The 18,516-nt window shown below is 43.5% G+C and overlaps 1 protein-coding gene across 7 annotated transcripts in view; it reads left to right on the forward strand.

The window, feature by feature from the left end:
* The window catches only part of TMEM144 (transmembrane protein 144), an 84,336-nt gene that overhangs the window by 35,564 nt on the left and 30,256 nt on the right, over window positions 1–18,516 (forward strand). For all 7 annotated transcript variants that reach the window (XM_085847332.1, XM_085847316.1, XM_085847324.1 and 4 more), the window contains one exon: window positions 958–1,038. In XM_085847332.1, coding sequence (XP_085703458.1) covers window positions 958–1,038 — 81 coding nt within the window. The remainder of the gene's footprint in view (window positions 1–957; window positions 1,039–18,516) is intronic.

Consider the following 18,516-nt stretch of genomic DNA (forward strand, 5'->3'; position numbering starts at 1 on the left):
TGTGTGTGTGTGTGTGTGTGTGTGTGTGTCTCTCTCACTCATTCACTCACTCACTCACTCACTCACACTGACACACTCGTTTTTGGCTTGTATGTACGTAGCAGATTTTTGTGAACCACTGAATAGATTTTGACCAGACTTGCTACAAGTATGAGATGCAATACAAAGATGAACATATTTTATTTTGGGTTCAAAAGGTCAAATGCCCTATGAAAATCATTTTGCAGATCATAACTCAAGTTCGAAGCATCTGCTGTTTTCTCTCTTTTTCTCTCTCATGTGATGCTTGATTGAGATGAAACATAATAGTTCGTTCACACCAAACATGGCAGAGGCATGTCCATTGACACATTTGTGTCCAAATTCAATATATTTTTAAAGCCTAATGAGTGTGAGGAAGCCGAGGAGAGTGATGGTAGCGAGGTGATAGGAGAGCCATTAAAAAAAAAAAAAATAAAAAAAAAATCAGTGGCCACCATCCCCTGTCTGAATTTTGAGAGCAACAGGTTTGTGCTTTGGCCTCATCACGGGAGATCCATTAATGTTGATAGCTGTAGATTCTCCAGAATGCAGTAGAAACAGATGCGAATCTCCATTGCCAGCCCATATTGCAGTATTCCATTGTGCTACGGGCAAAGGCCTTGTAGCCTGCGAGTAGTTCTTGTTTACGAAGTTCCCCATATCAGTAAGCATTTCATTGTTTTTGCAACAAAATAAAAACCAATGTTACCACCATATAATCGCTGTCTTGCACGACCTCATTGCAGATGATGGATAATCGCTCAAAAACGAAACATCCTGCGGAAGCTTTTTTGTTGATCGTTTTGCTTTTGCTAATAGTAAATAATTAAAGCTTATTTGTTTTGAACATTTTACTGGCTCGTGCCTCTTGAGCATTTGATTGGCTTATCACACATTAATTGTTTGTGATCTCTCTTGTCGAATCACTTGGTGCAGGTTTGGCTGGTTTGGCATGGATCCAGTCGAAGTGCCCAACAAAACCTTGAATTATGTTGGCACAGCTCTATCTGTAATGAGGTACAATGCACACATCGGTCATTAGCTATACCCTCATTAGCAAAGAAACTATTATCGTTGTACACATTCCATTTGCTTTTATTACAGATTGGATTGTGATGAGTGCATATTTGTCACATCATAAGGTGTTTTCATTAAATTTATTTTGTGGGGAAGGCATTCGTCGTCGTCGTCGAAATCTGCAACATGATGTATGGTATTGTAATGTGATTGGGTCTCTGTGGACCATGGCCATGTTTGGCATATTTGACCCACGGTTGCCGAATAACAGCTGTGGCACCTTCTCATCGAGATCGCAAGCCATGTGCCGGGGTGACCCGACACTCGTCTTTAATGATTTGATATAAATAATAAGGGTGGCAATTGTAATAACCACAAGAGGACACTTAATAAATCACAAATATATAATTTATATCAAATTTTTATTCTGTTAAGGATCAGGAGCATTAGGGGAGCAGAGCACAAGGAGTGGAGCTTGTGTAACTTTCATGACCATTGTTGAGTTGATTATAATGAGATGTCGATGTTTAGTGGAATTGTAGAAAGGTGAAAATGGGACTTCAGTCATTCCTCTTATTCTTTCTCGGATCATTCACTTCTCCATCACATCCTTCTTTCCTCTCTTATCTCCCATTTTTTTTATTAATTTCATTTCCACATGTTCTGTCAACCATAAATCTTTTAAAATTTAAATCACAGTTTAAAATGTTTCATATCCCTTCACTCTCATTTCCAAATATAATTCTCCCGTACTGCTTCCTCTTACGCCCGACTTGTCTGTTTCATTCTCGCATAACTTGGAAAAAATAAAAAAAACCAACAACAACAAAATTCATTTTGCATTTTCTTTGGATTTTGTGTTGATAAATTGGTGTGGTGTTGATGTGGCACAGGCAAGATGGGCCGAATGGCCTCCTCATGTGCCTTAATTCCATGTAAATACTCTTGATCTTTTTTATCCACATTAACCCTCGTCAAGCCCACCTCTTGTCCTGCAGATTGTTGTTTTCTCTCCTCTCCCTCCACCCACCTTATCATTCGCACCCGTTGGACTTGATCCAAGTAATTTGTGGTTGTTTTTGTGTGCTTTATCCGTACGGTACTTGGAACGGAACTTTCTGTCTCACTCAAACGATAACTTCCAGATGAGCTTTAATCTCTGTTTCTTGCAAACAAACATCACACATTTTTCACACAAACGTCAAACGCTTTTCATCATACACTTTTCTTACTCACTCATTTTCACTCCTCACTTGACATCGGAGCCTGGTGTTGGCTTTGTGGTGAGGGTGGTGGCTTGGGATGCTAGGTTCCTGAGTTCAGGCCCTGTTGGGCCACTGAATTGATACACCAGGAGGTTGACTCAGCCTGTCATCCTTCCGAGGTCAGCAAAATGAGCACCAGTGCACTGGTAAGGGGGGCACTGCATTAGTGGCATAGCCACGTCCCAACCAATGATGCAACCAGCAGCCACAGGCTGCACTCTCTATAGAGAGAGAGAGACACTTTACATTCTCTGTCTTTTATTTATCTTTCCTTTCATTTCCCTCAGACAGCCTCCAATTAATTATGATAAAGTTCGAAAAGTTAATGGCCCCTAGTTCCTGGCATTTTGGGGTTCGAAGACTCAGTGACCTGCCTGTCTCTGCTGCCAACGAGTGGGGGGGGGGGGCTCAGGCAATAGTAGTATCGGTCCCTCCCAAGACCCTGGCCTTTTGAAACGATATGACTTTTTTTTTTTCAATTCATTTCACCAACATCCGTGGTCTTTCTTCAAATCTTTTCTCTGTTGAACATCATCGAGCAAGATCCTCTCCTAATATCTTGCTTCTCTCAGAGACCCAATTATCACATTAGGTTTTTGTTAATTCTTACATTTTGAACTCGAACCTTCACTCATGATTCCATTTCAAAGGATGAGTCTGTGTCAACTCCAACATCAACATACCTGCTGTGTACACCTTGTGGACCTCCAATCTCAATACTTTGATATCATCTGGCTTAAGATTTGTCTCCTGACCATCAATATCTTTCTCTGTTTCACTTACTGCTCTCCCAATTCCACAAACTTTGTAGCTTTCTTTAACCATCTTAAATCTTGCCATGAGGCCATGACTTCCAAACACCCTCAAGCAGAATTTCTCTCACCACAGGGAGTGGCTTCAATGGACACCACAGGGAGTGGCTGAGATTTTCCCACGTGGATGTTTGGGGGGGGGGGGTGGGGTGGGGTGTGAATTTCTTACATTTTCCATTCTTAATGACTTGGGACAAACTATCACCCACCCTTCCCATATCCCAGATCGTCATGACCACACCACCAATACTTTGGATTTATTCTTCACTTCCAATCCGTTGCGTTACAACGACATAATTTCACCTCCATTTAGTTCTTCTGACCACAATCTTGTGAACATCACTTTACTTACCACCACTTCTTCTCATCCGACTGCTCCGACAAAACGCCAGTATTGGCATTTCAATAACGCTGACTGGACTGGTTTATGGAACTTCTTTTCTGAGTTTCCCTAGAAAGGTGACTGCCTCTCCTCGGGCGATGCCTCTATGTCTGCTGAACGTATAGCTGAGGTTATTGCTGCAGGAATGGAGGCTTGTATCCCCTTCTCTTTCAAGTATATCTCTCCGACCAATTCTTGGTTCAATAATTCCTGCTTTGCGGCCATTCGTGCAACGCGGATGCCGCATATCGGACATGGAAATACTCTTCTTCCTCTGACTCGCATTCAGATTTCATATCTGCCAGAAATCATTGCAAATATGTTATTTGTGAGGCAAAGCATTCCTTCATTCAAAAGAAATGTGACAACCTGTCATTTTCTTCCACTAATCGATCTTTCTGGTCCTTCGCTAAAAGTATCTCCGACAACTTCTGTCGCTCGACATTTCCTTCGCTTTTCCGTTCCGCTGATACTATCGCTGTCTCTCCGACCGATAGAGCAAATCTTTTTTGGTTCTCTTTTCTCCTTTTACTCCACCCTGGATGACTCAACATTCCATCTCCCTCTGATGCTCCCCTCACCAATCATATGTCCCTCCCTATAATCTCTTTCCATGCAGTCGAAAAAATGTACTCCTCTCTCTGGACATAAGGCCGATGGGCAAGATGGCATTCCTCCCTGTGTCTTGAAGGAATGTGCTTCAGAACATGCACCCGTGCTTGCTCGTTTATATCATTTTTGTTTGAAAACCCAAACTTTTCCTCTTACCTGGAAAAATGCCTTAGTACAGACTATTTTAAAGAAGGGTGATCGTTCAAACCCTTCCAACTACCCTATTGCTCTGACTTCTACTGTTTCCAAAGTCTTTGTCTTCTCAATTCCCATTTTCTTAAGAATCTTGAATCTCAGTCTTATATCTGACCACCAATATGGCTTTCACAAGGCAAGATCTACAGGTGATATCCTTTCTTGCATTACGAATGTCTGGGCCTCCTCTTTTGAGACCTTTGGAAATCCTTTGTTGTAGGCCATATCTCAAAAGCCTTTGACAATGTTTGGCATCGAGGTCTGATATCCAAGCTTTCCTCCTTCACTCTGCTCTCTCACATCGAGCTTTCTCTCCAACTGCTCTATCTCCATAATTGTTAAAGTTTTAACATCTCCCCCTTCCTTATCAACAGCGGAGTACCTCAGGGTTCGATTCTGTCTCCAACACTCTTCCTTCTTTTTATCAATGACCTTTTTTTTCTTCCACAAATAACCAAATGCACTCATACGCTGATGACTCAACATTACATTCCTTCAGGTCTTTCCCATCTGTCCCGTCTTCCTTCACGCGATCTACATCTCGTTTCATCACAGTCACCTCCTTTAATTTCAGATTTGGACAAGATCTCCCAGGGGGGAAAATGTAATAAAGTTAAATTGAATGCTTCAGAAACTCAATTACTTCCCATCTCTCTCTCCAAAACTCCTCTCAACCCTCCAATATCCTTTGAAAGCTCCACAATTACACCATGTGAGACAATAAACCTATTTGGTATTACTCTATCTTCAAATTTATCCTGGACTCCACACATTACACAAATAGCTAAGTCTGCCTCGAATAAATTAGGAGTCCTATTCAGATGTCAAAGATTCTTCTCCTCTGAACAGTTGCTTCAACTACATGAAGGATTGTTTCGTCCTTGTAGAGAATACCCCTCTCACATCTGGGAAGGTTCCAGCTCCACATACTAACTGGACAGAATTGAATTAAAAGTTATTTGACTTGTCAACTCCAGCAATGTGACCTCAAAACTCAACCAGCTCAAATTATGCTGCATCGTAGGCTCTCTTTCTCTTTTCTACAGATATTACTTTGGTTTCTGCTCGAAATAACTTGCAGCTTGTGTACCTCCACCATTAGCGAGACCAAGGAACACTCGACAAGCCGTTACATCACATGATTATTGTGTGGCCATTGGCACTTCAAGGGTGGACCATGACGATGTTTGTTTCTTCCCCTCCACTGCCAAACTCTGGAACTCTTTACCTTCTGACGTCGTCCGAAACACTTTTGACCTTTTTTTTCAAAAAGCCAGATTTTTTTTTTATTATTTCCTCAAAAACTTGCACTATTCTCTCTTTCCTAACCTTTATATCGATGCAGTTCTTTTATTTAAGGCTCGGCCTCGAAGAGGACTATTCAGTCTGTGACTGAAGCCTTCAACATTAAAATAAAAAAGAAGCAAAACAAGCTCAAATGAGCTAAGATCCTCATCGTCTTAATGACGTCATAAAAATGAATATGGCGCCATTGTGATGTCACGTTTGCGATTAAATTATCTGTGCTAATTCCCGGCTTGATTCCTGCAAACAAAATTCAAACAGCTTGCCCAGTTTCGGAGATAATGGAATAGGCGATTTCCATTAGTGGAGATATTATGACGTCAACTTTTTTTTCTTGGAAGAATTTCAAAAATTGGAGATGGTTACTGCCTGCACGTGGGCTTTCTGCATATACATGGCAAGTTTCATGAAGATCCGATGAAAACTCTGGGTTGTGAAACAAACAATGTCAAAAAATAGGAATGACATCATAAAAATTGATATCACGTTATAGTGATATATCGTATGTGCAGTAATTCATCCCTGCTAATGCCCTGGTCGATTCCCGCAAACAGAATTCAAAAAGCTTGCCAAGTTTCGGAGATAATTTTTTTTAGGCAATTAGCATTAGCGGAGATATTTTGACGTCATAACTTTTTTTCTCAGAGGAATTTTCCAAATCTGAGATGGTTATTGTCTGCGCAGGGTGTTTTTATATATATATATATATATATATATATATATATATATATATATATATATATATATATATATATATATATATATATATATATATATATACATATATATATATATATATATATATATATATACATATATATATATATATATATATATATATATATATATATATATATATATATATATATATATATATATATATATATATATATATATATATATATACATATACATATATATATATATATACATATATACATATATACATATATACATATATACATATATATATATATATATATATATATATATATATATATATATTGTTGTGGTTGACGAAATTCACAAACCACCATTCAGGTCCCTTAGGTGAGATATCTCTGTAAGTATATGTGTAGTTAGGCCCAAACCCGTTGTTTCGAGGGAATAAATGTCATTCAGTCGGGCTGCGACTCTTCAGGATAGCCGTTTTTCTTTTACTATCTTTATTTTGGACCAGCCGCCATTACTACCACCACCAACCACGTCTCAACAGCCATCACACAACAACCACCAACCACAACGCCGCTTCACAACAACAGCCACGACCTTTACCGTCACAACTCGCCACCATCGCATCACCACCATTCTTGCGCCACTTGTGGGCACCGATACTGGACTCGTGCAGGGCGCGCACCGAGCAGCGTGTTCAGAAACATCACAGACTTTCCGAAGAAAACGGATCAAAAACGACACGCCCACTTCTGTTCCGTCCTATCGGTGAGCGTGGGGCGATTTGGCCCCGCCTCCAGGGCGTTGGAGTGTGGTCGCTATATGCAAATTCATGGATCAAAAAGCATTCACGCCCACTTTTCCTCGGTCCAATGGGGAGCCAGTTAGAGGTGAAGGGTCGGAGGTAAAGGGTCAAAGGTGAAGGGGCGAAGCCACGGGGCATATAAGGGGCCGCGTTCGTCAGTCGAGTTCGCAGTTGGGAGTTCGCGGAGCCAGTGAAGAGTTGGGACGAGTCAAGAGAGGAGACTGAGAGGGCGATCGGACGAAGCTGTGGAGAGGCGGCAGTGGCGAAGGCGGTTGAGGGGGTGCTCGCATCGGAGTCGGGGAGCTACGGAGGGAGAGGCTGGCGGCGCGACCGAGGTCGTGGTGGAGACGCTCGTCGCGGGACCCGAGACAGGGAGATATCCTCCTTTCCCCCGAGCATCAACAGCCCCCTCCTGTTTCCCCCCGCGCTGAGATAGTGCGACAAGGGGGCCCCTTTCCCACCCAATACCAGACACTGTCCGCGAGGCCCGCGGAGTCGGGGCGCCACCGCCACTTTGCGTCTCATCATCAGACGGGTAGGCCCGACGCGGTCTCGGCCCCAGGCCCGCCTCATCCTTGAGGGTGGTCCTTTTCTTTTGCTTTGGGTATATGTGTTGTCGGCGCCGTCTGTGAAGTAAAATTGTATAAGTGTTGCCGTGTGCTCGGTTGCCGGATAGCTCTGCATTGTCTTCTTCTTTTATATTTGCTTTTTGTGTAATATTGTGTGTTTCTTCTCCTTTTACATTTGCTTTTGGTGTAATTGTATATGTGTGCTTTCCGTTCATCGTGAAATAAATGTGCTTATTGTTGAACTGTTTTCCCGTTTCGCTTCGTCTTTTCCTTTATTGAATCTCCATCTTACTTCACGTAAAGGGTTGGTCGTGGGCTAAAACGCCCGATAATTAATCGAACCGTCGGGGCCGACGATAACACCGCTCGGTTATCCCGATAGTACGGAACGGGTCGCTTAAAGTGGCCCGTGTCCGAAGTCGACCTGCGGCGAGGTGCGATCGCCCGGTCTACCCTCCGTGTGGGTACTTGGGTAGGTCGAATTTGGCGAGCAACCCTATCCCACGCGGGGGGCCGATTGGCACGATCGTGGTGAGGCCGAAAGGTCCACCCGTGACTAGTTCCCGGCGTTAGTCCGAGAGGGTCACGACTGGATTGTCCGTCCGGTGGGCGACGTGCCGCGATTCGAGTTACGTGGCCGTTCGCACGCCGGCGGGCGCGAATCCGCAACAATATATATATATATATATATATATATATATATATATATATATATATATATATATATATATATATATATATATATATATATATATATATATATATATATATATATATTGTTGTTGGCCGGGGGCTCAGCCGCCAACCGACCGCTCTGAAAGGAGCCGCAAGTCGAGTCGTCGGCCCGACCGATCGCCCTGATAACTCTGAGCGACGGGTCCTTGTACAAGAACCGAAATACGCCATTCGGCAGATCACGTGGGGTAGGGTCGATTGCCAATCTTCAATGTACCTAAATACCCACGTGATCCAACTACCGGGGTATTGCACCCTCGACGGAACTCGTACGGAACAAACCGCCGAGGCGAGCTTGTCCATGCGTGATTCCGAGCGGCGTAATCGCGGAGAACCGTCGGCCCAAATGTCCTCCTATTACGGCAAACCAATGGCTTTCTCACTCCCAACGCAAATGTTCAGTCAATGAGGGAATGGACGCAACGAGCAGGTTTACATTCACACAAGGACATTTATTATAATGAAACACGTATGCAATTAAATAAGGCAAAACGCGTATGCAATTATACAAGCAACAAAAGCACGACAAAAGAAGTACAACCGTCTACTTATTATGTACAGTCATTTACACTTAACAGCAGTTCCTACTTTTTAGACGGTTCCTACTATTATTAGACAATCTTTCGTGCCAAATACAGCATTTGTGCAAGTCTCTGGACTGAGTGTATGTGAGGGATACTGTGTGTGATTGGTATATAGAACAATGTCTGCGTCACTTGTGTGAGTGTATGCAACTGTTGTTTGACGAGCTACACTCTGCCCATTCATAACACCGACATTCACGCCAGTGACTTCAAACTGAGTTTCCTCACATCTCAGATTCATGGATGCTGCTAGCTTCAGGCAGTGTTCTTATACCTCCGAGACACTTCTGTACTTTATTAGTACAGATCACCATTCGGAACTTGAGTTCCATCCCTACCTTTTGAATGAGAATCAAAATCATAAAAGAGATTTTCTTTCATAACTGCAAAAGTTGAAGCTCCAAATGTTATGAAGCAGTGATTGTACAGTGTTAGAGTTGTTGTCAAAGCATCGTTCAAAGGCATTAAAAAACCACCGATAATATCTATTCTACTGGATAAAAATCCAACAAGAGAGTGTCCAAGAGTGATCAAAAAGTTTGTGTGTAATAAATGTACAGCAGGCGGCAATTCAGATAACAAAAGCAGAGGATTATTATGTGATGAAGAGCTTTGCACCAATCCATGCAATTCATTACCTGCCTCAAGAACAAAGTCTACATCAGTCGGTATCCAAGAGGAAGCATTTTTAATTTTGTCAAACAATATTGAAGCACAGCTATTGGCAACACATTGTTTACCTTTTTTTTCTAAAAAATTGGCATCACTTTGATGAAAACTACCTTGGATACAGGCAGCCAAATTTGGCAAAAGCAATATTTTTGGAGGCTCTTCAATTGGGACTTGTCGACCTTCTATATTTGCAGCCATTTTATGAGTCATTTGTCGGAGTTTTATTGCATCTTTGTGCAACGTTTTGTACAGAACTTTGGGCAGCCTTTTCAATCATTGCAGCACCAATGGGTGGGACATCTGTCCCAGTGTTGATGAGGACATTTGCCCCAGTGGGTGCAGCAGTGATGACCTTTTTGTGCTGTCCCTTTTTCCAATACTTTGTCCTGGGCATCTATATCAAAATAAAAATATTTGCACACAAAATTAAATTACAATGACGAGCGTTGACAACCACATGCAGACATAATTTACAACCACAGTGCCACACTGATATGTTAACCGAAATAAGAGAAGGGAAATTCAGTCAATAGTACATATTCAATGTGTAGAATGAAAATTTAAGAGCACAAAGGTAATGGATAGTTGTGAAAATTTTGAAATTGAGAGCCATTCCTTTTCTGCATGCAATAACGTTGTGCCAAAGCGTCACTTTAGCCTGTACCAGCAAGCAACTGGTTGCACAAAACCCCCCCAAAAACGGTACTATATTGATGCAAAACGATCTGGGCAACATGGAATGAAAAAAAAAAATATTGGGATTATATGTTTTTTTTGATGATCCACATCGATGTCTATAAATGCCCACATCAAGCGTGTGTACCTCGTATGTAGATGGACAATGATATTAGGCAGTTTCCATGTCCCAAAGTGTTTCTGTTCCAGGGTTTTGTCATACCTATTCAATACCTCCACAAACAACTTGGATACAGGTGGAAGCCATTTGGCCCATCAATGCTGTGCGTTATTGCTACCCCATTATTACAATCAATCAGTTTACCAAGTTAAATTCTCTGCTGGTGGGGATGAGCAGGTGGTATTGAAGATAAGAGTGGAGCAAGCAGATAAATCACAAACAGCGTGTTGTGTCTTTATAACAGGATGCAGTGTTTGTCCATCATTTGGCATTTCCTCCAAGAAGTCGTTGCACAAAGTTGAGATTTAAGGGACATTTTCACAAAAGTGGGTAAGGTAACGGTAAAGAACAAACTAAAAAATCAACTTTCTTTGATATTCTCAAAATAGTGCTTGAACCCCTTATAAGGCCCAGAATAACCCTCACAGCCATCCCAAATACCCTCGTGCTGTGCTGTTGTCCAGCAATTTATGGCGCGAGCCCAGCCAGAACATAAATCACAAGCACTCTAGCATTTGGGCACTTCGGCTTAACCTGTACTGTCCATAAGGGGTCGAGAAACTGAGAAAGACAGGGAGAAAGAGACAGAGAACAAGAGACAACAGAAAGACAGACAGACACAGACACCTTTTGTCTAAAAAAATCAAGGTTCATGGAAGAATGAGAATACTGAACAGATCAGGACACAACTGGGCAAAAGGACCACGAGTGGGGAAACATCAGCAGTTGTGTTAAAGGATAAAACAGAGGGAGGCTTGGACAAATCAGGGTATGCAGAGGAATGAAAGGTACATGGACATGTCTGGGGTGAGCACAATGGATATTGAAGCACAAGTACATATTTTTCCCCTCATTGCACAACACTTAAAGATCTTTCTGAAAATTGATAATGAAAAAGAAGGGTGTTTGATCAATGAGGAACAGGAAATGCACCAAAGTTGTTCAGCTGAAGGTTGCAGACTGCCAGCTTTAGACAATACTCAGAACTCAATAGTGACAGCTTTGTGGTTACTGTAATATGTTGGAAGAACATGTACTTTCACATTGTCTGCACCCCTGACATATACATGATCAATTAAAGTGCCATTTTCTGTGGTCGTTTCTCTCACACAATGAAGAAAACCTTTTTCTGCCATCATCTTGGCTGCAGAGGAGGATTTGAAAATGTCCTCGTTGAAATCACCAATCACAAGGCAGCCACCTTGGAAAGTATCGAGTTTGTTTAACAGCAAAATCATGGTCTTTCTGAAAAGATCTATTTTCTAAGATGATGGTCTTTTAATCAATGCAAATATAGCATTATGATCAACATTGTTGAATACCAGACTTTCCAGGTTTGTTGCAGGAAAATACACAATTTCACAGCGAGTCGTCGTTGTGTAGTATAATCCCACTTCACCATGAGATTGTTGCTTGAAGTTAGCAAAGAGGCCTTCAGATTAATCATAGCATTGTCCCCTTGGTTTGTGATGAAATAGAAATCCATCCAGCTCCGGCATTCCTTGTGGATCATCATTGGTTAGCCATGTTTCTGTGAGACAAATGAAATTTCCTTCCAGGAAATGTCTGTCAGACCTCAAGTCTTCGATGTGCGACTTGAGACCCTGAACATTGTGTAGAGTTAACTTGCATGAAGATACAACTTCAGGATAAGTCATATCTGGTGAGGGGATAAATGGTAAAGACCCAGTCACACCTTGTCGTTTTCGCCAGCAATGACAGCGTATCAAAATGTATGTAAAACGCTGGCTTTCGCTGAACTTTTGATGTTTTTTTTTAAAGATTCGGACGTATTCATAATGAGTTGGTCGTATGCATAACGTATTAGTAACAAACACAGAACGTTTCGTTGTCTTATAGATAACTTATACCAACGAATGCTTATCCTGTTGTCGCCATTCACAACCTATGCCCAACGATAGTCTAACTTATGCATAGCGCGCTGCACGTATCGCCGATGATTACGTGGCGTAGCCTATTAAAAGGCTGCTGCACAATGATTCAAATCATAACCTCCGGAGAAATGGAAGTGTCAACATCGCAGTCACACCTTGGCGATCTTGCCAGCATATGTCGACCTCTGAGATATGTGTCAAACGCTGGCGCACGTCGAATACGGTGTGGGTACGTTTGGTATACGTGAATAGAACGCTAAAGTACGCTATCATACGTCGTAGTAAGTGGAGTACGTCTTCTACTTTTAAACGTGTTAAACATTTTACGACTAACTTGCCGTATGCCTCACACGTTCCGCATGTGATGGGAATAAGTTGTACGCATAATATGCGATCGTTGGCACATGTCGACAAAAGTTACTTGTAAGTTACTCATAAGTCGAAACATGTCAATGTAATGGTTAGCGTCAGTGTTCCAGACTCCCTGGTTTTTAGGTCATCTCTATCATCTCAGTTGAGATGACCTAATAACCCCAGTCTCGAAGTCTCTCCGTCCGTCCGTCCGACCGTCCGTCCGTCCACAATCAAACCGAGTGGAGACAAATAACCAATAGTGGAATGGATAGAGGTCGATGAGACATGCACGACGATGTAACTTACAAGGTCGCCCAAGGTCGCAGTCAAAGTTGCGAAAATCGTCAATTTCAAATCGTATCTCCTCCCTCATTTATCAAGAGAGATCAAATGTTATTAGTGATTCAGATACTATGGACTATTATCAAGAACAACACGAGCCATTTTTTTGAAATTCGCTCTCGTTCCAATTTTATCGCCCTTCAAACTTCGTTCTGATTCCCTGAATGGGCCGTTCATAAAGTACGTACATACAAAAAAAAAAGTATTTACTTAAGAACCGGAACTCTCCGAGACAAATATTACATTTGAAGCTTTTGTCAGATTTAACTAAAACAATGCAACACAAGTTTATATGCACACTTACTTTCATTTATGACATTAACATTGTTTTGAATGTCAATTTGTACTTTTATTTTCATGAATGACGTGCTGTGATATTAAAAGAAAAAGGTAAACTACATCGCGAGGGACTGCATCGTCATGGCTTTCAAACATCGGTTCAAAAGGAACTGCTGGCTTTGCAAGCGATTAGCGATGTATTTTGGTCATGAGCCTGCATACAGAAGGGGGTGGGTGGTTTTGGAACCTGGAAGTAGAGCGTACGTACTTTATGAACTGCCCATATTCCAGTCTGGCACAGAGTTACTTTTGACCTCTGGCAGAGATGACCGGTACTCCCTCTTGGGGGTATTTTTTTTTCTTCGGTATGACGGTGATGTTGACACTTCGATTTCTCATGCGGTTATAATATAATATAATTAATATGCTGCCGCTCAACGATTTAAATCATAACCGCACTAGATATCGAAGTGTCAACATGACCGTCATACCGAAGAAAAAAAACAAAAAAAAAACGGAGTCTGGAACATTGACGCGAACCATTACATTGACGTGTTTCGACTTATGAGTACCTTACAAGTCACGTGTGTCAACGATCGCGTAACATGCCTACAACACGTTACTTATAGGTTAGAAATAAGTTTTGGGTACGCTTAACATTACCTCGATGTGTTTCGACTGATGATTAACTTAAAATTAACGTGTCGACGTGTGTCAACGATCGCATAACGTGCCGACAACTTATGGCCAGCGTCGCGGAACTTTTGAGTCATACGCTGGCATAAGTCGTAAAATTTTAAGCATGCTAAAATTTGAGGACAACCGCAAAGTACAACGATGAAAGCCACCATACTACGACGTATGGCAGTATTTTTCAGCGTGCTCTCAATGTTTCCAAAACTTACCCATAACGTATTCGACGTGTGCCAGCGTTTTAGACAAATTTTTCAAAAATCGGCAAAAGCTGGCTAAAACGTCAAGGTGTGACTGGGCCTTTACACATCCCCCGTATTACTTTGTCCTCCACCGCGGGGCCGACACAGTCCACACTCCCCCTCAGCTCGCTTGCTCCAGCACGTGGTGCTGCCATTATGAGCTCCACTGCCCACGTTTCGCTCCTCGCAACTGCCGTCACTGCCTTTTGCCCAGCCTGGAGATTCCGCTCGATGCGCTGCATCTCACCCCGCAGTTTTTGCATATTCTCATCCATGTTGTTTTTTATTTCTTCCTTCATTTCCTTTGCGTTTTCTTTTAAATTAGCTTTTTTTTTTTTTTTTTGTATACCTTGGTCGAGGCTCGTATGAGAGCAAACACACAACTCACAGCAAGGAGGCATGAGACAAGAGGGGCGGGAGTGGAAGGGACAAAACAGTGGGGAACAGACACATTAGGTGAACTGTGGAAGGGAGAGGGATGGGGATGGGATGGGGAACATGGCGAAGAGAAGATGGACATTTCAGGGACTTTCAGGAAGGAAAGCAGGAGAAATGAAGGAAGTGGGCTTGGGTGGATTATCGGGGGTAGAAAAGATCGAGGATTTGGATGGGGGAAGATAAGAGGTGTTGGTTAACAGCTGTTTTGAAAGCCTGGAGGGAAGAATGGGAAAGAATAGAGTGAGGAAGTTTATTCCAAAGGCGGGAAAAAAGAGGAATGAAAGAGTGAAGATGAGCAGTGATTCGTGATTTTGGTAGTTTTACCAGAAGGGGGTTGTTGGCGGACCTTGAGCGCCCTGTGGAAATGTGGTGGGGACAAATCGCAGAGAGAGCAGGGGAGGGGCAAGGCTGGAGAGGAGTCGGTAGAAGACAGAAAGACCACCGACCAACCTGCGGTGATTGAGTGAGAGGCCCAAAGACTCAGCTTCATTGCGGGAGATGCCGATGATCTTAAATGCCCTGGTTTCGACAGCGTGAAGCCGAGAAAGGTGGGAGGCAGGAGCACCAGCCCAGAGGGGAGAGCAGTACTCCATCAGGCTACGGACTTTGTAAGTGGTCAGGAGCTCAAGAGGGCCGAGGAAGGACTTAGCACGACGGAGGATTCCCAGTCGGCGACTGGCTTTTGAGGCGAGGTTGGAAATGTGACTTTCCCAGGAAAGGTCATGGCAGATAGTGAGACCCAGAAGCTTGAAAGAAAAGACTTCTTCCAGAGGATTGTTGAGAAAGTGGATGGGGGGGTTTTGTAAACGGTCCTTTCGAAGAGACATAGTGAGAGTGTGAGATTTGTCTGGATTGAAAGACATGTTCCACGTGTTGGACCAGTTTGTGATTTTATCCAGATCTGCAGTGAGCGAAGAAGCTGCTGCTTGCCGATCTGAGGGATGACAGATGGTACGGCAGAGGGTGGAGTCGTCGGCAAAGAGAAATAGAGGAATTTCCAGAGTCCGAGAGATCATTGATGAAAACCAGAAAAAGAACAGGGCCCAGAACGCTACCTTGAGGAACTCCAGCCTGCACAGGAAGAGGGGATGAAAGAACTCCATTTAGGGCCACACGTTGACTGCGACAGGAGAGGAAGTCTGCGAGCCATGAGTGGAGATGGCCTTGAATACCATGGGAAGAGAGTTTGGTGAGCAGGGCAGGGTGCCAGACTGTGTCAAAAGCACGTGATATGTCCAGGGATACGGCTCGGATTTCCTGTCTGGCATTGAGGACCTCCATCCATTGATGGGAGAGCAGAAGCAGCATATCCAGGATAGAGTGACCTGGTCTGAAACCAAATTGATGATTGGAAATCAAGCCATTGGAGAAGAGGAAGGATTTCATATCTGAAGCGATGATGGATTCCATCACCTTGCTGATGATTGGGAGAAGGCTGATTGGTCTGTAGTTATAGGGATCTGTTTTTGCACCTTTTTTATGCAGGGCAGTGATGTTAGCAGATTTCCAAGCAGATGGCAGATGACCTTGGGCAAATGTGAGGGTGAATAGAACAGAGAGAGGGTGAGCAAGAGCAGAAGAGCAGGCTTTGAGGACACGTGGGCTGATGCTGTCTGGACCGGTTGCAGAATCTGACTCGAGGTTTGAAAGCAAGCTCTCCACCTTGTCAGGAGAAAAGGATACAGAGTCCAGGGACAGTTCGGTGCGACTGGGTAAAGTGGGTAGAGATAGTGATGGGTTTAGGACACAAGATTTAGCTGCAAACACCGAGTTTAGACATTCAGCTTTATCACGTGTGGAATCAGCAGTGCGGCCATTTGAGATAAGGGAGGGGATGGAGGGGGAACATACACCAGAAACAGATTTGATTAAACGCCACCAGGATTTTGAGGAGGGAGAGAGGTTTGAGAGTTCAGACTTGAGATGAGAAAGATGTTGTTTTCTGGCTCTCCTGAGGGTAGATACACACTTGTTCCGAGCTTTGTGGAAAGAACTGAGATTGCACTCAGTTGGGTTTGCTTTCCATGAGGCAAAGGCAAGTTGTTTCAGGACAACTGCCTCGCCACAAGCTTCAGTAAAGCAAGGGCGGGAGGAAGGGTAAGACAACTGAACACGAGAGGGGATAAATCTGTGCATGAGGGAGAGCAAGTTTCTTTGAAAGAATTCCCAGGATGAGTTGATGTTTGAGAAAGTAGTGATAGGAGACCAGTCTGTAAGTTTGATGGCTGCTCTGACACCCTGCCAGTCGGCTTGAGTGAAATGCCAGACTCGACGGCGGTGAGGTGGTTCTCTGATAACAGCCAGAGAGATGTCCACTTTGACAAGGACGTGGTCAGAAGAACCAATTGGAGCTTTCATTTCGCTTTGCATTTCATCCATTTTGTTTCCCCATTCATTTTTCATTTGTTGCGTATTTGTTTCCATGTCGCTTATTATCTTGCAAGCACTTTCATCCACTTCGCTTCCCATGCCATCCATCTTTGCCAGCAAAATTAACAATACCTGGCGCATAATGGGAGTGTCCTGAACGGTGATTTCGTTCTGAGCTATAGATTCTAACATTTCCAAATCCATTCCTAATCCCTCCTGCCGCCTGCTCGCCTTGGCTGAACATTTTACATGCTGGGAATAAAATTTATAACGCTCGTAATTTGGAGACATGGGGGGGGGGGCGGGGGGTGGGTTGCTCCGTATACCCCTGATCCGACTCCGTGAATTTTCCTATGGAGGTGGAGGGGGCCGAATCGCACTCCTGACAACCAGTTGTTACAGCCGGGGGTCGGCCGCCAACCGACCGCTCTGAACGGAGCCGCACGTTGAGTCGGCCCGACCGATCGCCCGGAATTTCGATCACCGCCCGGATAACTCCGAGCGACGGGTCCTTGTACAAGAACCGAAATACGCCAATCGGCAGATCACGTGAGGTAGGGTCGATTGCCAACCTGCAATGTACCTAAATACCCATGTGATCCAACTACCGGGGTATTCCACCCTCGACGGAACTCGTACGGAAGAAACCGCCCAGGCGAGCTTGTCCGTGCGCGATTCCGAGCGGCGTAATCGCCAAAACCGTCAGTCCAAATGTCCTCCTATTACGGCAAACCAATGGCTTTCTAAATCCCAGCACACAAAATGTTCAGTCAATGAGGGAATAGACGCAACGAGCAGGTTTACATTCACACAAGGACATTTATTATAATGAAACACGTATGCAATTAAATAAGGCAAAACACGTATGCAATTATACAAGCAACAAAAGCATGATAAAAGAACTACAACAGTCTACTTATTATGTACAGTCTTTTACACTTAATAGCAGTTCCTACTTATTAGATGGACACACACACACACACACACACACACACACACACACACACACACACACACACACACACACACACACACACACACACACACACAAAATGGTGGCTGAGGCCTTTAATCATGAGCTCCAGCTCGGAGGACAGGTGAGCTGAAACTCAGAGATAGACTCGAACCTTTCCACCTCGTGTGGTCTTCAACTTGTCCGGATCCGGGCTCCAGCAAGAGCGAGCTGGATCCAATCACCGCGATCCTTCCCGAGCTCCCGCGAATCCTCCCGCGCTTCTCAAAACTTGCCAGTGAGACGAGGCGCCGATCCTTCCTGTCGATCGTCGCTTCTCCGAGGATCCAACTTCAAGAAGAGGCCGATGCGTCGCACCAAGCCGGGAAACAAAATAGAGAACGAAAAGCTCCACGAACCAAGAGGAAGAGGAAGAGGAAGAAGAGGAA

This window comes from Eptatretus burgeri, chromosome 1, assembly GCF_056783735.1.
Source record: "Eptatretus burgeri isolate ZD-2024b chromosome 1, Ebu_testis_v1, whole genome shotgun sequence".
In the NCBI taxonomy this organism is placed as follows: Eukaryota; Metazoa; Chordata; class Myxini; order Myxiniformes; family Myxinidae; genus Eptatretus; species Eptatretus burgeri.